General features: G+C 49.1%; 1 protein-coding gene across 1 annotated transcript in view; it reads right to left on the bottom strand.

The window, feature by feature from the left end:
- The window catches only part of MXRA5 (matrix remodeling associated 5), a 28842-nt gene extending 10698 nt beyond the window's left edge, over nucleotides 1-18144 (bottom strand). The window contains exons 1-5 of the mRNA XM_060086626.1: nucleotides 17999-18144; nucleotides 15301-15516; nucleotides 10038-10167; nucleotides 9404-9794; nucleotides 323-5317 (exon numbers count right to left, since the gene is read on the bottom strand). Coding sequence (XP_059942609.1) covers nucleotides 323-5317; nucleotides 9404-9794; nucleotides 10038-10167; nucleotides 15301-15516; nucleotides 17999-18045 — 5779 coding nt within the window. The 5' untranslated portion in view covers nucleotides 18046-18144. The remainder of the gene's footprint in view (nucleotides 1-322; nucleotides 5318-9403; nucleotides 9795-10037; nucleotides 10168-15300; nucleotides 15517-17998) is intronic.
- Between the last annotated feature and the right edge of the window lie 5113 nt (nucleotides 18145-23257).

Below are 23257 nucleotides of genomic sequence, written 5' to 3'. Positions count from 1 at the left end.
CGACATGGCTTGTGGCTGACTTCTGTACTGGACCTCACTGGGAAGAGGCAAGAGTGGGACAGTCCTGAGCCTCGGTTAGGAATCCAAAGAACCTCGTACGTGTTTCCATGACTCCATTAAAACCTGATACCCATTTTAATTCCTTACTTCCTGTCCCCGTAAAGGAATACACCTGTCGGTCAGTAGATTCTCAGATGTCCTTTCCCATCCCATTTACCTGTCCCTCTGCCCAAAATCTCTGGTTCTGCCTGCACTCAGATACTCCAGTAAGCCCCTCCCCAACACAAGGCCTGGTTAAAATACAGATGTTTAAACACCCTACCTGTGGACAGCTTTGTCCAAGTCACGAAAGGCTTGGGTTTCCCCATAGCCTCACACGGGAACATGACATCTGTCTCGGCAGTGACGGACACGGTCTGGGGCGATTTGGTGATAATTTGGGGCTTTTCCCCAAGCGTCCAGAATTTGGATGCAGGTGGTCCTCCGGAAGAGAAGAGCTTTGAGCTGCTCTGATGGAAGCTTCTGGAAGGCTGGGCAGAAGGTGTTATGAAAGGGATGGAGCTCCGGGTGGAGTAGACCAGAGGGATGTTTCTTAAGTTTGTTGAGGGTGGCACCGTGGTCCGGGGAAGGTGCAGTACAGGAGGCGCTGGGGGACCAAAGTCCACATGGACGATGCTCTGAGAATGTATCCTATTGTAGGGACCTGGGTTGACTTTTCTCCCTCTCATCCCTGGGGCAGGAGAGGTGGGGACCTGAGGCTTCGGAGTAACTGCCAACTGTGGAAAAGAGAGGGTCCTGTTGAAAAAGAAAGGGAATCTTCCATCGGGATAATGAGGAACTCTCGAATTTGGAAGCTTGCCACCTGGGTCTCTTGGATCAGGGATGTTATTGTCTCCAAACAATTTGGAGCTGCCGTTGAATGGGTCAGTTCCCTGGTCAGTCGACTTACTAAGAATGCTAGGTTTGGACCTAGGCAACGGAACCACAGGAGTTGTTGAACTTGGTAATTTTGGAGTCGTAAAGTGCTTATTCTCTGGCGGATGCCTCGATGGATATGCAGTGATTTCCAGTTTGCTGGTCAGGTGGGGCTGGAGAGTGACAACGTATCTAAAGGAGCTTTCTGTGGCCGTGTGTGGTGGCCTCATGGTTCCTCTCGGGGGGACCGGTGTGGCAGCAACTCTGGCTGGTTGGTGGAAACCTTGGACCCTCCCAGCCTCGTGGTGACTATGTGGACCCCTTGGAAGGCTGTTTTTGGTTGTACCATCAAAGGCTTCGTTTCGCAACTCCTGCTTTGGAGGGAAGGTAAATTTGTCCTGGTGGGAAGAGGGAGTGGATAATTCGTTTGGCCTCGATACATGCTGAATTCCTTCGTTATTCACTGAAGGTGCTCTGGTTGCTGGGGTCCCCCCAGCATAATGGAAGAAAATGTTTTGTTTGGAAGCGTTTGACGTTGGCAGTGTTTCTGACGTAAGAGGTGTGGGCTTTGTGGTGGTTTCTGCCAGAGACACACGAGTTGTGGGTGGGAATGGGGTTGCTGGCTCCCCCACCAGGGCACGTGTGGAGACTTCATTCTGGTGTCTAATTGCAGAACGGATAACGGCTGGAGTGGTTTCACGATGACTCTGACCACTGAGGGTGGTTTCTGCCTGACTTGAAGATGGCTCTACTTGTATGATGGCGAGAGTAGTTGAAGGGACCACTTCTTCCTGTTGCGAGAGCATAGAGACTGCGGCAGAAGGTGAAAACTCAGAAGGAAAACCTAGGTCCTCCAACTCTTTTAAAAAGGGTGAGTCTGTAAGAGCTTCTGAAGAGCTGGTAACAGGTGGGTCTGTCTGTAGCCGCTCAGGCTGGGCTGCCCTTGGAGGAGTCCACCTTGCACTTTCTGGAAAGCCAGAAGGAGGGGATGCCTCCTTAAATACTCCCACAGTGGAGACCTCAGCCCCAGAAGGTGATGCCACATGAGTGACTGACTTGCCAGGGACTAGACGGTCGGTTTTGTAGTCCTTGATGTTTGTGACCTCGTAATCCTTAATTTCCTTTCCATCTGATACAGGCTCGTATGTGACTGGAATTGTCTCTTGGAATTTATCAGGAGATAAATGTGTTTTGGTGGTGGTTGTCCTATAATCTTCCACTCTGGTTATCTCACGTGGGTCTCCAGTTGTGAGAGAAACGGTGGTAGGTGCAAGTACAACTTCTGAACTGGGGGTAACAGTGTTTTTATATTTATTTTCTGGGGAAGGGCTGGGCTTGGACACAGACGCTATAGAGCTCACGGTAGAGGTAATGTATCGAAGTTTCTTTGGCCTCTTCCCATGTTTCCTGCGTGGGGTTCCCTTGGATACTGGTTCTGCATGCTTCTCCATGTCCATCTGCTTTGGAGTACCAACTGTGTTATCAACCCAAGATGTAGGAACCAGCAAGCTTTCCGCTTGGCTTGGAGTCTTCACTTCAGGTACCTGAGTCACTGGTGTCAAAAAAGTGGCCGCTGGGGCAAAAGTCGTGGGCGGGGTTTGTTTATGCCGGTGCCGGAATCGATGGGGGCGTAATCGCCTCCTCCCGTTGGGTCTCCTTCGGGAAGGATGAGTGGTCAGTGCTGACGGGGAAGCGGCCTTTTGGGTTGGCATCATCATTGCTACCGTGCTGGTGTCCTTGTCAAGCAGAACGCCAAGTGTGGTTTCCTTGGGATGCTTCAAGGCAGTGATGCTCGTCATGGCTTCCAGTGCTAAGTCAAGCAGAGTGGTAGATTCGATGCCTTGCCTCTTACTCTCAGGACTTCTGGAGCTTTTGGGGTCTCTCTCTAGCAGACTTCCTTCCTGTAGTGTCTGAGAATTCTCCTCTGTGCCCTTGGGAATCAGTGGGTGGCTCTGAGTGCTGAAACCACTTTTCACAAGCTTCGGGCTCTCTGTTTGCTCTTGTAGAGCTGTTTGTGCTGGGACTTTGGGGTCCCCTAAAATGGGATCTGCAAATGGCTCAGAGGTCCTGGCGTTAGCAGCCCACAGGGCAGGCACCGCAGTAACGTGTGTGGAGGTCTGTTCTTTCGTCGTATTTTCACCTGGTTGTGAATTTGTCTCCAGATCTTGGTAAAAGTATGGCAGGGTCTCAGACTCAGCCAAGGAGATGGCATCCAATGGAGACTCATACTCACTGGGTGTAGACCCTGGCATGGATCCAGCATCTAGTGTAGACCAGCCCTCTGTGGCTATGTTTTTGTTAGTGGGCTCTGCGCGGACCATCTCCAGGGTCTGTAGAGTTGAAGATTCATAAGGCACAGATAGCAGTGTTGTGGCTGTAGCCCAATTCGAGTCAACTACAGTGGGAGCTGCAGCCTTGGTCTTCTCAGAGAACTCATCATCAATCAGTTCTTCCAGGTGTGTGCTTGTCACTTTGGGGTCAGCAAGAATTACTCCATCGTGGCCAGATTGGATCAGAACCATCCTGGTTGAGGAAACAGTGCTAGAAACCTGCTCTTCCTTGCCAAATAAAGACACATCTCCTGAGGCTTCTTCTGCACTGGTTGTGGTCTGCACAGGTGATACTGAGCGGGGAGGAACAGCAGGCAAAAGGGGTGTCACTTCTAGACTCTCCGATGGAGGAGTGTTGGTTTTAATGACCTGCGGTACTTCTGTTCCCTTAGGTAGATTTCTCCCACGTACTCTGGCTAAAATATCTGCCCAGTGCTCTGGATTGATCTGTTTGTTTGCCATGTTGATCCTGCGTCTGGACTCAAACACTCTGCGACCTTCTGCGATGTTTGTCTCTGGTTCCTTTTCGGAAGTCTTCCAGTGTTTCAGTTTTCGGCGTCCTTTCTTGGTTTTCTGACCTCCAGGGATGGCATAGTCCTTTGCTTTGATGAACATCTCCTGGTCCTTTGGATGGAGAACTCTCCTCATTGTGTTGCCTTCATCTCCTATGCCAGATCCCCCCCCTTCATCCTCCACGACATCTCCTCTTCCTCTGGAAAGGGTCTTCCCACCTGGGCGTCTGCCTCTTTTCGATGACCTGGCAGATCCCTTCTTACTCACCGTGATCCCCACTGTAAAATGATCTGCCCCTTGCTGGTTGACAGCCACGCATGTGTAGTAACCACTGTCGCTACCTTGGACCTTTGGGATGGAAAGAGTTCCATCGGCCAACATGTATGTGTGTGACGTGTTAGCCATATCATTAATTAGCCTTCTGTTTGGAAGGATCCAGCTAATCTCGGCTTCAGGTACAGCCAGTGCCTTGCAAGGCAGCGTCACCGGCTCCCCTGGGCTCTTGTGAATGGTCACTGTGTGTCCATCAGGGGGCTGAGTGACAGGTGGTTGCACAAGGACCCTATAGACCATTCGATCCATTTCATCCCTCACCCGAGCGATGCACTGGTACAAACCAGCGTCTGACTGCTCCGTGGATTTGATCTTCAGCCAGCCGCTGGTGAGGATGGAGAATCTACCGTCCTTGTCTTCCATTGGTGCTTTCAGGACAGAGCCATCTGGGAGCACCCAGGAGATGGATGGGCTCTCAGAAGCCTTCACGTTGCAGCTCAGCTGGCACGGACTCCCTTCCAAGACAGTCTGGGCTCTCTGCACTGCTCTGCTAGGCTCAATCATTACCCAGCTTCTGCTCCGAGACGGCCTCGCGTCTTTGGCGGACACGGTGAGAGCATGTTGAGAGGAATAAGACAGCAGCACTGTTTTGGCCGTACTCTGACGCCGATCGAGTTGGAGGTCTATGGACGGCTGCGTGACCCACTCTGGCTCTGCCAGGATGTGGGCTCTGACGCCCGTGTAGTAGAGGGTCTCATCGTCGGCGTGTTGCCTGTACTGGTAGCCGAGTCTGGGGTCTTTGCTGAGCGTGAGTTCTCGGTGTAGCTTCACAGGGACCTCGCTGTAATAGGCAATCAGCTTCCAGAGTTTCTCATAGTTTTCTCGAGTCATCGGACACTCAAAATCCAAGACGACTGTGGCATTTACCTCTATCTCTTGAGGGTCTGTTTGGTTCAAGTGTAGCTGGTACACGTGCATGGGCTTCTTGATGTCACAGACCAAGTTCACTGTATTCCCGTGCTCGTCGCTCATATTCAGAGAGACGTTCCATACAGGATACTGGAAGCCCTGCAGGGAGAACGGGTTGTCACCATCCTCCTCTTGACCCTGATCTTCCTCGCTACTCCAGCTCCTGTTCTGTCTCAGAGGGGACTCGATAGCAGGCTTCTCACAAGTGACGTCCTTCAGCTTCTGAATCTCTTGTTTGTGCAGCTTCCTGGGACTGAAGCACATGGAGCACAGCTGACCCCCTTCATAGGCTTTGTCCTTCTTACACTTCAGAATCCCTGAAACATGCAATCAAACAAACATGCTATAAGTCAATGACCCAAAGAATGGTCAGAGGGTAAAGCCTTTGTTTGCATCTTTATCACCTGGATGCACTTCCACAATGATTTAAGACCTCACCCCCCTGGCCTCTGTGACGTCACCTCTGACTTTAAGTCAGTTTAGCACAGTGCATGGTAACTAACCAGGGTTTTGGAACTTCTGGATGGTGAGTAATGAGTACTTTTTTAAAAGGTATTTTTAAGTTAAAAAATAATGTCTATTCATACGTATTATACAAGTCACCTTTTATGAGGGTCCAGGAGAATCTACGTTAAGTCACTGCTACCCATGAATATATTTCCAGGTTATAGGATCAACAGTGATCATGAATCGTATCATGTCTACCTTTTATAATTATGTTTTCTCTTGCTAGAATTATTCATTTCAGGCAGTGTTTACTTTTTGGATTCACATTCTACTCTTGGCTTCCCGGACATTAAATTCTCCAGAATTTTCTCCTTCTCTGGCCAACACTGACTCTTTCACTGTTTCCTCCTTCTCTGCCCAACTCATTATGGATGATGTGTTCCTTGAGTCGGTCTTGGCCCTTTCCCTTCCTCCTCTGAGGTCGTAGATGGCCTCGCCCACGTGCATGGTTTCAGTTACCGTTCACTCGCCAATGATGAATTCCATCTGTGCTTCTCCAGCCCAAACTCATTCTTATGAGTCCCACACCCAATGCTCTACTTGACACGTCTATTAATGGCACAAAATTTCCTTGAACTGACACCTATAGAACCAAATTGTGTTTTCTCCCTGCTAGACGTCTCGTGGCTTTTATGTATTCGTAACTGGGGAGACTAGAAAACTAGGATGCTTTTTGACAGTCTTCTCGGCATGTGTCCACTTCTTTTCATTTGCGCTGGGAATAAAACAGCCAAACTGCCATCACCTGGAGTATTACAAACCTTCCAACCAATGTCACTATGTCTGCTTTTGCATCTCTGAATGCAGTTTTCTATTCGAGTTTCAAAGTAAAAATCTCAAGATGCAAATAGGATGGTTTCACATACCTCTCCAAACACACATGCACACAAATACAAGACATACCACACATATGCACAGACACACATATGGACACACACAAACATATACAGACATAATGCATACATAGGAGCACACTAAGGCACAGGCATGTATCTCCAGAATGGCTGCGGTGGCTCTCTACCCCCAAAAGCTTCATGATTCCACCACCATCGTGTAGTGTTTCTGCTGGGAAATGACGGTTTTCAGCCTGTCTTGGACCCACTGGGGTTTGGGCATTGAAATACGAACAGAGGTGACATGTGTCTTTTCTGATTAAGAAAATTAAGAGGTCAGTATACCTGTCCTTCCTCATCCTTTGCCTGATTTAGCAAATCTGATGCCAAATGTAAAGTGGAGCCATCGATGAAAGAAGCTGAATCTCACCGTCTCCATGGAGGAAAGACACCTGGCCACTGCAAGTGCCTACATTAAACTGTGGCAAACCAAATCAAACCAAAACTGCAATGAGGTACCAACTCACACCAGTCAGAATGGCCATCATTAAAAAGTCTAAAAACAGGGCTTCCCTGGTGGCACAGTGGTTGAGAGTCCGCCTGCCAATGTAGGGGACACGGGTTCGTGCCCCGGTCTGGGAAGATCCCACATGCCGCAGAGCGGCTGGGCCCGTGAGCCATGGCCGCTGAGCCTGCACGTCCAGAGCCTGTGCTCCACAACGGGAGAGGCCACAACAGTGAGAGGCCCGCATACCGCCAAAAAAAAAAAAAGTCTACAAACAATAAATGCTGGAGAGATTATAGAGAAAAGGGAGCCCTCCTGCACTGTTGGTGTGAATGTAAGTTGATACAGCTACTATGGAGAACAGTATGGAGGTTCCTTAAAAAACTAAAACTAGAACTACCATATGACCCAGCAATCCTGCTTCTGGGCATATATCTGGAGAAAACCATAATCCGAAAAGATACATGCACCCCAATGTTCACAGCAGTGCTATTTACGATAGCCAAGACATGGAAACAACCCAAATGCCCATCGATAGATGAGTGGACAAAGAAGATGTGGTACATATATACAATGGAATATTAGCCATAAAGAAGAATGAAATAATGCCATTTGCAGCAACATGGATGGACCTACAGATGACCATACTAAGTGAAGTCAGTCAGAAAGAGAAAGAGAAATATCATATGATATCGCTTGTATATGGAGTCTAAACAAATGATACAAAAGAACTTATTTATAAAACACAAACAGACTCACAGACATAGAAAGCAAACTTACGGTTACCAAAGGGGAAAGGGGGGAGAGGGTACATTAGGAGTTTGGGATTAACAGATGCACAGGACTATGTATAAACTAGATAAACAGCAAGGACCTACTGTATAGCACAGGGAACTATACTCAATAAATAACCTACAATGGAAAAGAATCTGAAAAAGAATATATATATGTGAAAACAAAATTGTGACATGTATAAATGAAAACAAAATTGTGACAAGGTGTGTGGGCTGGAAGTTCCTTGATGGCCACAGGCTGAGAGGCTAAGCCGAAATTAATGATAGCAAGACCTCTCAGAGGAGGAGAGCTTTCAGTGAAGATGTGAACGCTGAAAAGAAGCCAGACCCTTGAACATCTAGCAGAAGAGTGTTCTTGGTAGATGATGACCAGGTCCAATGACGCTGAGCTACAAATAGGTTCAGACGGTGCACGGAAAAGAAAGCAGCACGGTGTGGCTACAGCAGAGTGAGCACAGGGGACGGTGGGGCCAGCCCATTGCAGGAGGTAGGCAGTGAGTGGGAGCACCACTATAGGAACTATGGTAAGAAGTGTGGGCTTTATCCTAAGAGCAGCAGGAGACCAGTGGAGATGGACGCAGCGGTGAGGCATGAGCAGGTGTTTACTCTGAAAACGTGTCTGACAACTGCTCTGTGGGAAGTTGATTGAAGCAGGGTAACCAACCAAGGCTGCAGAAAGGCCTACTCAGGACCTCCCTGGTGGCGCAGTGGTTAAGAATCCGCCTGACAATGCAGGGAACACGGGTTCAAGCCCTGGTCTGGGAAGATCCCACACGCCGCAGAGCCACTAAGCCCGTGTGCCACAGCTACTGAGCCTACGCTCTAGAGCCCACACACCACAACTACTGAACCTGTGCTCTAGAGCCCACGTGCCACAACTACTGAAGCCTGCACAGCTAGAGCCCGTGCTCCACAGCAAGAGAAGCCACTGCAATGAGAAGCCCGAGCACGGCAATGAAGAGTAGCCCCCGCTCATCGCAACTAGAGAAAAGCCCACGCTCAGCAACAAAGACCCAAAGCAGCCAAACATAAATAAATAAATTAAAAATAATAATAATAAAATAAGAAATGTTTTTAAAAAAAGAAAATAAAAAGACCTACTCAGAGCACTCCATTTGCCTCCTTAGAGACAGCTGAAAGGAGTTAGACCCAGGCTGGGGGCTGTAAGGATGGAGATGAGCTAAGAGACTCAGGTAGGATAAGCTCAACGGGCTCTGAGGGTGGGTTCCAACGTGGGGCTTGGGGAAGGGGGTGTGAAAGAAAAAGGAAAAAAATCTTTCTTATTTTGATGCAAAATCTACTTTCTTGCAACTTCTACCAATAAATCCTGGTTCCCCCCCCCCCCCGGTTCAATACAGAACACCTGTATCCCCCATCACAAAAGAATAATCACATAGCCAGCCCAGTGTTCTCTTTTCCGAGCATCCTTGAATACTTCCTGTAGGACGGGGATGCACGGAAAATCCAACCTTTAGCTGTAACCCAAGGTCGAAAAGAATCCTCCAAACATCCATGCTATGGCAACCAGAGTCAACTGTCTATAACTGATTAAATGATAATTCCTCTACATTTCAATAAAGGATACATGCATTCGAATTATGCCATGGAGATGTCTTGACATTTCAGTTATATCATGTCCTGCCTCACTGGTTTGAGGATGTGATTTCACCCGACCTAAGATGAAGCAACGGTGCAGAAAGTAATTTGTCCAGAGAGGTAAAGGTTGGGCAGCTAAGAGTCACGCAGCCGCTCTCCTGTCCTTACCTCTGGATTTTGCATCCCATTCCAGAAACCACTTCATCTCACAACCACAGGACCACGGATTCCCATGCAGGTAAAGATTCTCCAGAAGTGGCATGTTCTGGAGCATGCCGGTGGGAAGGGTTCTAATCATGTTCTCGGCTAAGTAGAGGTGTCTTATGGTGGAGAGTCTGAAATAATCCAGAAACGTGAACGTGGAGAATGTGGCGGGGTGTAGCTGGTGAAGCATGTTTCCCTCTAAGTGGAGGAGCCTTAGGGACGTTAAGCCACTGAACGCGTGTGGGTGGATAAATTCGATCTTGTTGTGGTCCATGTGGAGTCTTATTAAGCTCCAGAGCCCCCGCAGGGTCTCTCCTGTGATCACTCGAAGCTTATTGTAGCTGAACTTGAAAACCTACAAAGACAGGGAGGATGGAAAATCCTGTTTAAGATTAAATAAAAAACCAAAAGACAAACCAACCCACAACCAGGAACAGAAACCAGAACAAAGGGCAGTAAAGTAATGACATTAAGTTCGTTTCTTTTGTTAAAAAAAATGGCCATTTTAATCATCGTTAGGGAGCGCTCTCTAGTTTCCCCTCTTCACGACTGGTCCTAGAGGCTGCTATGCGTGCTGTTCACAAATGCCCGGGTTCACCTGGAGAGAAATGAGGTCTCTCAAAGCCCCGTCGGGGATGCTGGGGATGTCATTGCCGTGAATCATAAGTAGCTCCAACTTGGTCAGTCCCGCAAACGAGGTTTCCGACAAAGCCTGTATGCTATTAAACCTAGAAAATAAATAACTGGAATGAGGAACAGTGAAGTTAAATCCCATCAGGGGAGGATGTCCCAGCCCACCCAGGGGCAACTTAGCAAAATGTTGATTCTAAGGTTGTACCAGTGTCATTCCCAAAGCATAATCCTCTCTCTCTGTGCCCTTGTCTATTTCTAAGGTTGCAAAGAAACCGACACATGTTTATTAGCCTTCGTTCAGTGAAGGCACGATCGCTGGGAATTCTGACTCGGAGTACACTTACGTGGTCACAGGCTATTTTGGGAGATACATAAGATTGAGACCTTTAAACACAGCTGGTCGAAAGGGCCCCTCATTGGAAATCATAACAAAGAACCGTGGCCAGCATGAATGGAAACCAAAAAACCAAAAACCAAAAAGACAGCTTTGGAAGTGGCTTTGCCTATAGTAAGAGAAGGACGTTCTCCGAACTAAAGGACCAAATGAAACAGACACCCTTATTTCACAAAGACAAGCTCCCATTTCTGATGGGTGATGGAAGTGATCTGTAAACATTCTGGTGCGTTTGGGGTGTTGTTTTTGCATAGAGATTGGTAAAGATGCTTCCTTGACCAGTCTGGAAATTCCTCACTGCTCTGTTGTGACACCAGGGAATCCCCAAAGTGAATCCCTGGAGAACCAATTATAAGATGAACAGAGACTCCTGTACCTTGCTGTGTTGTAGGGCAGGAACCCGGGGTCAGGGCTTCTGCGGAAATCAAACACATCTATCCTGACATTATTTCTGTATTTCCCCTTGTCACCTCAACAAAAGGAAATGCATCTCTAGAGAAGGCCGGTAGAGAGCTCAGAGCTAACCCAGCAGATGATATAGCCAGGCCCAGATTTCTCCAGAAACCTATACGTGCCCCACACCTTGGTGATCACAGCCTCTAGGGAGGTGAGGTCCACCCCGTCGCTCAACTTCCTGCAATGCACAGGCCAGCCCCGATGACGAGGAACCATGGTATCCAAAACGGTAAGAGGGCCCCAAAGGTCAAACGTGCTGAAGTGGAGAGTCCCTGCCTTAACCCAGGGTGGACAGTATGGGGGGCTGATGTGGTACCTCATTGGCTCATTATTTAGGATTCTACCAAGAAATCTGCCTGGGATGGTGAACACCCAAGAGGGGATGAATATCAACCTGTAAACTCTTCTCCATTCCTTGCTGCCTGAGGCTTGTCTGGAAACAGTTAGTGGGAGACTAGCAGCAGGGGAAGTGGGTGGGGCTGGCAGGGACCAGGTGATCTCAGAATTGGGAGGATGTAGAAAGGAAAGCGCTTCCTTTGTTCCAAGTCCACCAGGAAGTCACTAGAGGGCTTTCAGGAAGGCTGTGACATGAAGAAGTTTACGTGGTAAAACCACAAAGCTCCACTCCGCGCAGAATGGGTCAGAGACAGACAAGGGGGGGATGAGGAGACCACGTGAATCCCGGGGTGGGACGCTGGTGTCCGCGGGCAGGGCGGGAGCCGTGGAGATAAACGTACATGGGAAGTTTCCAGACGTGCTTAGAGGGAGAGGCCACAGGCGTGGCTGATGGATGGAATTGCAAATAAGGAGAAGCCTGCAGGGGCAACCCTTCCAAGTTATATCTGCCATGGGATGCAGAAGAGGCTAGTCAGACGCCACGGCGAGGGTGGGACTCAGGAGGCACATCAAGACCTGAGATGTGCACGTGCAGGAAGCATTCCTGAACGGACCCGTGGACTAAGGACTTGGGAGGAGGTGAGACCACCTGCGAAGGCCCCAGAGGTAAAGAAGAGTAGAGAGGCCGGAGGGAAGAGACAGGTCTTGACTCGGAGGCAACGGTGAGGCGAGTCAAAGGCTCCGTCTCTCAGACGGGTCAGAAAGAGCGTGATGTTTCGCAGCACGTTTGCGTTCAAGGCCGTGCTAGGCTCGCCAGTGTTTCCTCTCCTGGTATTTTTGTGCCTCCCCAAAGCCTCACTTCCAACTTGACGTCCAGCTACAATGGTGGATGCCGCGGCGGGGAGAAGATGAAGGAGAGGAAGATGCCCGGGTGCCGAGGATCACCGTTGTCTGGATTCTCTCCCCACCTGAGTAAATCCCCTCAAAGTCCTGGATGGGGGGCGTGTCAGCTCAGGAATCCTCCTTCCTGCATCACCTTCCTGGTGCTTGCTTTTAAGAGAGTGACAGATGCAGGTGCTGCTGGTGTCAAGGTTACGAAGGCGGGGGGTGGGGGTGTGGGGGGGATATTTCCAGGACAGACAAGAGACAAGGGAATCACCTGAACGGCCAGTGCAGGAAGCATGGTATTCTCTCTGCACACCCAAGGGGTGTGGGTGAATTCTCTCTGCATCTGTCTAAAAGCCAGCAGAGAGACGGGGAAACTCACGTGGCAGTCAGGAAAAGAATCTGACCGGCAGACTGAAATGACTTGGTGTAGAGTCCCATTCTTTAACTGATCAGCTACACAGCCTTCTCCCCAAAGTATCTTCCTCACCTGTTGACGGGCAATAACTGACTACATAACCAGCTAAATGGAATGATTTTTTATATCAGAAACATAGGATCGCTTTGCAATATATACACATATCAAATCATTATGTGGCACACCTGAAACTCATATCATGGTGTCAATGATACCGCAATCAAAAAGAAAGAAAAACAAATATATGTGAAATTGCTTCACGGATACCCATTAGGATCCCAAAGCAAAATTTAAAATGAAAAAGAGCAGTATGGGCATTGGAAAAATTTCAGAAAGATGTCATCAAAACTCATCTTTTAATCAAAGGGGGAAAAATCTTTAAAGGTCTATAAATCAGACATTTAGTTGGATGATATTTTCTTACTCAGAAATATTTGGAAAGTGATTTCTGAAAAAGCTTTGGGGCTGTCCAAACAGGAAACAGCAGATCTTCCTTTCAGTGCTGAGTGAGAACCCTAAAAACATCTGTGTGGGAATGAAAATTTTTCATGACTGCTCTGCCAATAATCCCATTCCTTGAGAGTTTTAAACCCTTTCCAGACCGCTAATAGAAAACTCAGACCCTGAGTTCTATCTGTATTAGACATTGCTATTGTTTTTTGGGTTTTTATCCCCCAAGAAAAGGCACAATACCAGCCTCGTTATCTGCTTTGAGACTGGTTTCCAGAAATAGTGCTGTGATATTATAAGAGTGATCTTTAAAATGTGGCACATTGAATAATGTTACAAATTAAGCCAGATGGAAGTAATATATGTGGGTGCAGTGAAGCTATTCCTTACTTTTTTTCCTTTATCTTTAATATCACACAAAACCATCTCAAGATCTTATTGGAGATGGTAGGAAAAAGAATCATTTTGATATCTGTCTTTCATTCTAGTGGCAAAGCCTTTAGGACACTGCAATTCATTGTCTTCACCATTAATTGTTTAAAACGAAACCACCAAGAACTATGTTCTCATTGAGATGGGACATAGGTTCCACGCTTACAAAACACGTCATTTTAAAGACGGGTGGAAGAAAACCATCCTGGAAACTGTGAATGAGATGCAAACAGCTCCACACACACAAAAAAATAGTTTATAGGTCTTGCAAGTCTCAAGCTATCACACAGCTAACTTTTGGGGGAGGATACATGCAGTTTCTTCCCCAAACCCCTAGCCAACCTGACAGCCCAGACCCTCAACACACAACAGGTGAGGCATTCGGGGATCCTACACAGGAAGCACAGCAGAAAACAGTCCCCCTGTGCCTTCAATCCCACACTGCTAGGGGGCTCCCCTAAGGCCTAACGGTAGCCCCGATTCTGTGCCCTGACAAGGGGTCAGCCTTGAGGGGTTAGGTAGTTAACCCAGCAAGAGGGACACTATGCTGAAAGTGGCTCATGAAAGGAGCGATCCCTAGACAGAGCTATTTTGCACCCCAGGAGGTGTAAGAAAGAAGAGAAATCAGAGATAAACTCTATTTTCCTTTCTACAAACTAGCACAGCCCATCCTACCCTGACTCAAAGCAGCTCCAGTTCCTCTTCTGAATGAATTGTAAGATTGTGAAAAGGAAACTGGTTTTAAAATTGTAAAATGATTTAAAGATGGTAACAAGGAAACTGTTACTATTCTCTCTCCTGGCAAAGCCAAATTGTTTTCCCCATGGAACAGTCATCATTGTGGTTAGATTTTTCAGAGCATCAAATCGTAAAGTTTGCCAAGCTTTTTTGGAGGAAGCTATTTAATGGTCTATTGCTATGGATTCACAAAGTGTTTTTCTTATTGTCTTAACTTCCCGTCCTTTTATTCTACTACTGGACTTTACAATCAATAAATGCAAGAATGGTTGAAGCTCTGTACTCAGAGACGTCTAGGCATGTTTACAATTTTTTGTTCGTTGCCTCAGGTTAGGCCATTTCATCTTATTAAAATGTCCCCACAGTGGCTATTCATCAAACCCTAAATAATTTTGTTGTTTTATGGGTGGTAGAAAGTAGCTAATATGTTTTGTTGAAGAAGTCCAAATGATTGTTTACTATTGAAGTTGTACATTGTTTAATAAGAAAATTGTACATGAGTACCTGTAATTCATAGCAATGTACGCTAATGTATAGAAAGCATATATGGGTATAAAAGGAAGCTAAAAATATAAAAATTCTACCTTGAAATGCTGCATTAAAATATCTGTTTAAAAGATATTAATATTTTAAATAGGCAAAATCTGAAAGAACTCTTATTTCCTCAGTCACAACTGCGTCATGCAGATAACTTACAAAATGTCACAGACGTCTCACTTATTCTTTTTATTATTCTGTAATAGTTCCCGAAGTCTACTTAGAATACTATTAGTATATTTGTGTGTGTCATATGCTTTCATATCTGCAGTATATTAAAGAACTGTTTTCAAAGGAGCCTTATCAAGGAACTGAAGCTGTCCGAGATGGTTCGTTATTAAGCCTTGTGATAGAAGCTTCCAGCAATGGATCAATTCAGATAACAGCCCCCAAAGGACCACATTTAGTATAGTTACAAATGCCCCCTCGATTCAGCCCATATAGGAGCACATAACGCAAGACACAGTGACACATAAAGGAATATATATTCGCAGTTACATAAACGCACACACACATAACGAACCACCAAATCAACATGCGTGCGAGGAGGCCGAGATTGCTCAGAAAGAACGTGGTACAAACCCCAGATTGATTCTTTCCACATGTTTCGAAATCCCAGCGGGCACGGAAGCCAAGGAGCGAAACGTGCAGTGGACCTCGCTGGGAACGTAACAGGCGCAAGGATACGGACAGGCCAGCGCGGCGCGCGGGTGTCCCCAGAGCAGAATCAGCACCACGGAGAGTGCTTGCCACTGCGCCCGCGTTGGCATCTTGTCGGGGTGGGTCATCCCAGGACACCTGTCGTGGAACCACAAAACCAGAGGTCAGGTAGCGCTTCCGTATTTCCAGCGGATTTTACTTGAATTGTGCGCCATGGGGGTAAGCTTCTCAAGACATCACATGGTATATTTTAGTGACACAAAACACGTGCATCAAGAAACACAAAATTGATTGTTTAAAATCTTTCGCTGTTCACTTGAATCGTTACTATAGAATATAACCTTCCCTCCTGACTTTGAGATGACTTGGAAATCTCACTATGCTGTGAAGGAGGGTACGGAATACACATGCCCACATAGACGCCCATAAATATCCTTACATACACATGTGCGTGTATAAATGTATACATACACACACGTATATATTTGTATAAATGTGTATATATATTTGTCCTTATAGATACAGAGAGAGGAGAGATACATTCATGTTTCTATAATAAAATAAATAATAAAAGTAAATGTTATGCGTCCACCTCCAACGTTGTTGCCAAGCCGTTACTTAGTGTATATATCTGAATAAAAAGCTTCTCAGGAAGGCCATTATTATCAGAAGGGTTTCCTTCTTTTAATGACATTCCTTAAAGCTTTAATTATATCTCCTTCAAGTGCTTACAGAGGCATTCACTAAAGCGAAATATGTTCCATTATATGTGGCTTTGTTTATGATCCTTAATTTTCTTTTTCCTTGGAAAAGCCAAAATATTGAGATGGCGCAGCATCATAGTTTACCGGAGAGGAAATTTGGGGCAAACCTCTGAAAAATCTGCCATTAGAGAAAGAGGAAAGGAATTATTTCCTGATGAAGAATCTTGAGGCAAACAAAAAAGATCAGTAAGACAAAAGAAAAAAAAAGGAAGAAGGAGAAAGAGAGAAGAAGGAAGGAAGCAAGCAAGGGAGGGAGGAAAGGAAAGAAACGGTCAGATAAATATTAGGTTGCGGGCTTCCCTGGTGGTGCAGTGGTTGAGAGTCCGCCTGCCGATGCAGGAGACACGGGTTCGTGCCCCGGTCCGGGAAGATCCCACATGCCGCGGAGCGGCTGGGTCCGTGAGCCATGGCCGCTGGACCTGCGCGTCCGGAGCCTGTGCTCTGCAGCGGGAGAGGCCACAGTAGTGGGAGGCCCGCGTACCGCAAAAAACAAAAAAATTAGGTTGCATCCGCTACCTCATTTAGAATGTCCGTGATTATTTTTTCATGCATTGGTCATGCCTTCCTTCATCGACTCATATTCTGTCAACTCTTGCATGAAGTTTATTTGCAAATAAGTAACACACATGGAAAGTAAAGAGCACATAAGAGAAGCGCGCCTGTCGGTTCGCCCCTGATCTGGGCAAGCCCTCACTTCTGATCATAAACTCTCCCTCCGCTGACACGCGGTAGGGACACTCCGAGGCCGCAGCTCTTCCATCCGTTACAGGACCTCCAGAGAGACGCTCTCTAAAATCCGGACGCGTCTCGCCTTTCAGCTGCCCCTCCAGAGCTGACGGTGCAGGCGGCCGCGCAATAGCCAAGCGCAGCTTCCTCCGCTGCGCCCTGGAACGAACGGGCTCGTGCAGCTTTGCGGAGGGCAGCCAGCTGGCTCCGCCGAGCCCAGGCCTCCCCCGCTCCCGCCCGCGCCCTTGACCTCCGCCCTGGCGTTCTGCCAACGGCCTCCCGATGCCCCTCCCCAGCCGCGCCCCGCGTCCTGCCTTCCAGCCGGCTCCCCCCGGAGGACCGCAGGAACGCTCCCCAGGGAACCCCCATCCCGAGGTCTCGAGGGAAAGCTCCCTGAGCCTGCAGGACCTCCCGGCACGCCCGGAGAACCCCGGGAGGCTGGCCTCGGGACACCAGGCGGCGGACAACCTGGAGGGGCTGGGCGCGCGGCCCTGCGCCCCTGGCCGGCTTCCAGCGCCCGCGCTCACGCGCCGGGCAGGCGGCGCGGTGAACGCCGAGCTTGGCTCGGGTGGCCCCGCGGGTCTCCGAGTCCTGGCACCCGGGCAGCAAAGACCGTCTCTTCCAGACGGTGACTTCCCCAGCTCCCGCGCGGCTCAGCCCCCGGCTGAGGGGGGCTTCGCGTCTCCCCCTTTCCAGGGGAAGACGAGGGGGTTGGAGGACGAGAGTCTTAGCTCCCGGAGCCGGAGGATTTGCTAGGCGGCCCTGCAGCTGCGGTTTCCCCCGCCAACGCAAGAGCGCAATCGCTTACGCTAGGGGATCCCCTTGGTGGCTCCCTGGAAACCAGGGAGGGATGGGTGAGAGGTCGCGAGGGGGAGGAAGGAGAAGAGAAAGGCTCGGGGGTTCCTTAGACCTGCTCAGCGCATCTTCCCGGAGGATTCCATCAGCCTCTCGCCTGGACGGAAGCCGGCCCCTCGGCCCCTGCACTGCAGTGCCAGGAAACCGTCCAACACGTCTGCTTGCCCTCGGCCCCCGCGACACAGGTCCGTCCCGCACTCTCGTCACCCGCCCCCCCACCATTGGCAGACAGAGCCGGCTCCCCGCCGCGCGCCCCGGCCACCCTCGGGCCTCACCTGTCCTTCGGAAGCCGCGGCATACGGGAGCGCTGCGCCCAGAGCATCAGCGGGGCCGGCGCGCGCGCGTCACCGCCGGGGGTCCGCCGGGGCCATGCCCTTCCCGGGGCCGGGGGCGAGGCGGCGCGGCTTCCCAGCGCGGCGCGGCGAGCCGGCGCCCTTTTATGCGCGTCGTGCAGAGACTTCCCCGAGTGCACGCCTCGGCCCACCCCCGCCCTGCCCCACCCCGGGGAGACGGGGCTCGGGCCCCGGCGCAGGGACCCTGGCCGCGCCGCTCTGCGCTCAGCCCTCCTCTCGGCTGTTCATGGCGCCGCGTCCCGAGTGGGCACGCCTCGTCCACGCCGCCGGGAGGAACGGCAGGGGCCAAGCGCACACGGCTTTGGGAAGGAGGGCGGCGGGTCCGAGACGAGCTCCGGGGACCCGAGGGAGCGGCAGAGGCCCGGAGCGCGGTGCGAGCTGCAGCCCGAAGTCCGCACCCGGAGCGCCCTTCCCAGCGGAGTTGGAGAGGGTCTCCTGCTTTCCGCGGAGGAGAGAGGGAACAGGGTTTGCACTCCCCCGGGCGGGCCGGAGTGTCCTCTGGCCGCGCCTCCGAACCCGTGGGCTGGCAAGAGACGGCTGCGCCCGCCGGCATCCCCCCACCACCCACGAGGGGCAGGCGCGGCGGCCACGTGAGCCCCGCGGCCACGCCCTCCCGCCTCTGCTGTGGCTCTTGGCCTCCAGCCTCCCTCCCCCTGCCAGAATCCTCCTGCCAAAAAGGTGGAATGCTCTCGTCCCGTTTGGAGAGCCCGGGGCCGGCATTCTGGGGAGCCCGGTGGTACTTGCTGGGGCAAGTGAGAACCGCCTGTAGACAGGGCGAAATAACGGAGGTTGGAGAGGACCGGGCGTCCGCAACGCAGAAGGGGAAGGGAGACAAGGAGGTATCCTGGTTCCCAGGAGGAATCAGATCTGGAGAAAGGGACCAAGGGATCACGTGAGGACTATCATCAGCACAGCCCCCCTGGGCAGAGCTGGGACAAGAGCACCCACTGTGAAGAGAAGAAAACAGGGGTGTCCCAGGGCCGGCATCCAGGAGGGGAACATTCCAGCTATCCTGAGTGAGCCTGCTGCATGCCTGGTACCTGTCCAAGAGCTGCTAGGAGGTGTCCAGAAATGAACCTTAAGATGAGTTGCTTCTGATGCACCGAGTATGGACTGGCTTAGTTTCTCCTGAAAAGTGTGTAGGAGGGACTTCCCTGGTGGCACAGTGAATAAGACTCTGTGGTCCCAGTGCAAGGGGCCTGGGTTGGATTCCACATGCATGCCACAACTAAGACCCACTGCAACCAAAAACAACAACAAAAAAGTGTCTAGGAATTCCTCACTGCCCCTTGCCCAAGGTGGCGGGCATCCACCAGGTAGATCAGGGGCCAGTTCATAAGTGGGTCCATTCACTGCATCCATAGCAATAATGTGTGTTGACATATTTCCAGGGACTGGTTTTAGGGATCCTCTTTCTTGAAATGCCCCAAACCCTTTAATTACATTTATTAAAAACCTGTCCCCAGAACATCTCCTTAGCTTTCTTTCGTGGCTTTGCCATCCACCTACTCAGCTAAACTGGAAACTCAAGTCACGGTCCCCATGTGCCTCTCCTCTAAGACCTTGAAGTCAACTGGTGGCCAAGTCTAGTGGATTGTGACTCCTAAGAATTGCTGAGCCCAACGGCCTTTCCCCCTCGGTACTGTAGTCTGGTGCTCAAGTCTGAGCTCCTGCCTGCCTCTTCCTGCATCAATTGTTTCTTTGTCCCACCACCAGCGGGTCACCCAAACCTGGAGGGCTGCCCCACGCTCAAAACAAGTTCTGAAGTTGTCCACGGTGACACATGACACGGCAGGGTCTTGCCAGCCTGTCCAGGGACCTTGTATCTGCTGATGTTCCGGCTTTGAAGAAATGGTAGCAGACCCCTCCCTTTTTCTTCTTCTTCTCCTCCTCCTCTTCCTTCTTATGTCTACGCATGTTCTCATCTTGAGGTACGTATTTCAGTCCCTTCCCTGCCGCTGTTTGATGATCTCTTCCTCAGCCTCCATCTCATAGCACTTTCCAGCATTCCTGCCCATCCATGTGGCCCTTTGCTTGTCTTATGGCCAATTACTTGCCCTTGTCTAATTATATGGTTACGTTTCGAAACCTGGAAACTAGCACAGAGCTTAGCACACACTAGGTGCTCAATCAAATGCATGAATAAGTGAGTGAGGAGATGAATGAGGTTCAATCCTACTAAGAAATGTGTAGATTTAAAAAGTCACAGCACATAACGGATATGACAAATCCATGAATATAGCATTACGGATTCTCCATGATTCCATAATTTTTTTAAAAAAATCAATAGTTTGGTGTATTTATTCCTTTTGTTTTGACATTTGTTCTGCTCCCTCGGTGGTTAGCTCCAGAAGCCATGTTTGACTTACTGTTGGATCCCCAGAAGTGCCAACAAAATTCCTTGAATACAGAGGGCTTTAAATATATGTTGGTTGAATTAAATTTACCTGTTTCCCCACAGTTCCACAAGGTGGAGGCTGAGGAGGGTTGAGGGGATAAGGGACAGGTCAGTAAGTTAGGACAGCACGTAACGTGCTTTCTGAGGAAAGGAGTGATTTGACCTCCACAGTGACAAGAGGTTGGAGTCCTCCAGAGTAACCAAACACCATGTGATTTGGTGGATGGCAGCTCCTTGCATGGTGCACCCAACGATTTTATCAGCAATTGCTTCTCCATCTTTCTAATTTTAGCAGCATCTGTCTTCTTGAAGAATTTTGTCTGCATCACCATAAAAGCCCTCCCATCCACTCTTCTCATTGGACCCCCTTAACAGCAGAGCCATTGGTAAAGAGTACAGACAGCTGGGCTTTCGCCCCCCTGCTTTCCTCCTTCCCATTCTTTCTTGGCTGGGCAGAAACCTTCCCTAAAATCAGCTTCCCCAAATGTAACATAAAGACAATGATGCCCATCTTTCAGGGCTGTTGTGACCACAGCATGCAATCCTGTAGACAAAGACCTGAACACAGTACCTGTGTCGTACCTGTGGTTAATACACAGCATCTGTGGAACCTACACTCCTTTATTTTTTACTCCTTTCTTGTTTCTTTCATCCTCTTACTTGATTTCTCCCCAAGACAGGATCTCTGGGGATATAGTGGCTGTTTCTTGCTTGAGCTGGAGCTCTGAATCTTGAATGGGTGAGTTTCATGTTCCAGGGGAGGCTGTGCATGACCACGGGATTATATGGTTTTTTGCTTAACAGGGATTGTAAAAGTAAATCCTGCATCACCGGCTGCTACCCAGCCTCCATAATCAGATGAAGGACTGACCCTGAATATTCTAGGATGACTGGAAAGAAAGGGGAAAAAAAAGTCTGCACAGGAAATGTCTACTCGCATGACTGGGAAATCCCAGGGGTGGACTAATAGCTAGTGGGGATGTATCTTTACTTGAGCAGAAACAGACTTTCAGGAATGTTGCATGTGAAACTTGCCCCCGGTCTGTCTAGGGTAAGCCTTAAATGAGAATACAAGCTACTGGCAACCTCTCTGAAAATGACGGGGTATTTTTGTTTTGCTTCGTTCCTTCATACCACAGTCAGTGGAAGTCTCCCATTCTGCTGCATTTACTAAAATGCTTCCAGATTTTTCTCAACAGCAAATTTTTAAACAGAACAAACAATAAGAAGTACACATCAGAGGAACTCCCCAGATCTCCCAAGCACAGTTGGATTATATCTGCAAAATGGGCTGGAGCGAATTTTGCTCAGTGGGGAGGGTAGACATCTACAGAAAAAGCATCAGGTACAGTCGTGAACTCAGTCCGACCCACCATGGGGGACGCGCTGATGGGGATTGCTCAGCAAACTGGAAGCTATTTCTCCATCCCTCCTCCTTATCTGAGCCAGAAGCATCTAGGACAAGTCACAGACACAGGCTCTTCCACTCTGGGTCTCCAAAGTCTGCTGGGTAGGAAACCAAGTGCAGGGGGATAAGATAATGGAATTTCAGCTGTCTCCTCCATACCACGGGATAACATGCAGACGGGTAAGCAGCCCACGCCAAGGCAGCCATTCAAAGACCTCAGCTCTGGATGGCAACGTGTCAGAAACCAAGATCGGTCTTCCTTTTCGAAATAAAAGTTACCAGCGGTCTCTACCTCAATGTGAAATTATTCACTTCAGAGAGATGTCCTGTGATGGTGACTATTCAACGTTCTATGGAGTGTCAAGACTTGTGGTTTTTGGTGTGGGTTTTTTTTTTTTTGACAAAGCATTTTGACCTGCATTTATGCTGATTTTACGTCCTGCCTCTAGGAATACAAATCAAGTAGCTTCTACGGGATTTCATACGGTAGGTGCACGAAAGGCTGGAATGAAAGATCATTAAAAGCTACTTCTGGGACTTCCCTGGCGATCCAGTGGTTAGGACTCCGTGCTTCCACTGCAGGGGGCGAGGGTTTGATCCCTGGCCCTTCCGTGGGTCTCATAAGGATAGATCCCAGGGTATTTCTGTCACCTGTGGATGCATTCAAGACACTGGGCAAGGTCCCTTATGCTTTGGGAACATGCCTCTTTCACGAATTGGGATGGGCAGCCTCAGTTATGGACAACAGATGACTTATGCAGAGAATTTAAGTCATTCTGAAAACAGACAAGCGGGAAGACATTCTTGTGTCTGGCGACCGTCAGTTCTCCCAGCACATCATGGAAGAGAAACACAGATTTGCCGAATTTTCAGTGGCATGGGCACTGCCAACACACAGGCAAGTGTTGTAAGCAGAATAGCTTAGACAGGCACCCAAACGCAAAATGAGTTCAAAGAAGTATCAACAGGCTGTGGGACATGGTCTTTAAAGATGCAAAGAGAATTTACTTAGGAATAAAGTGGAAGGAACACATGACTCAAAACAATTAGAAAGTGTGGAGCAGAAAATGATGTGCCTGGATGTTCTGTTCATGGTTTTCCAAAGAAGAAAAAGGCAAAGAAAATACTTAGTTGAAACGGAAACTGCATGGCGTGGTTATGACTCCTAATTAGCCTTCAAACTTGGATCATACCTATATGAGTTTTCAGTGGCTGCTGTAATGAACTACCATAAATTTTGTGGTTTAAAACAACAGAAATCTGACAGCTCTCTGCTCTGAAGACCAGACGTTTGAGGTCAAGGTATCTCAGGGCCGCGCTCCCTCCAGAGCCTCCAGGGGAGGGTCCTTCCCACCTCTTCCAGCTTCTGGGGGCT

This window comes from Mesoplodon densirostris, chromosome X (assembly GCF_025265405.1).
Source record: "Mesoplodon densirostris isolate mMesDen1 chromosome X, mMesDen1 primary haplotype, whole genome shotgun sequence".
NCBI lineage: Eukaryota > Metazoa > Chordata > Mammalia > Artiodactyla > Ziphiidae > Mesoplodon > Mesoplodon densirostris.
Note: the sequence above shows the minus strand (reverse complement) of the source record. Positions and strands in the feature narration are given on the sequence as shown.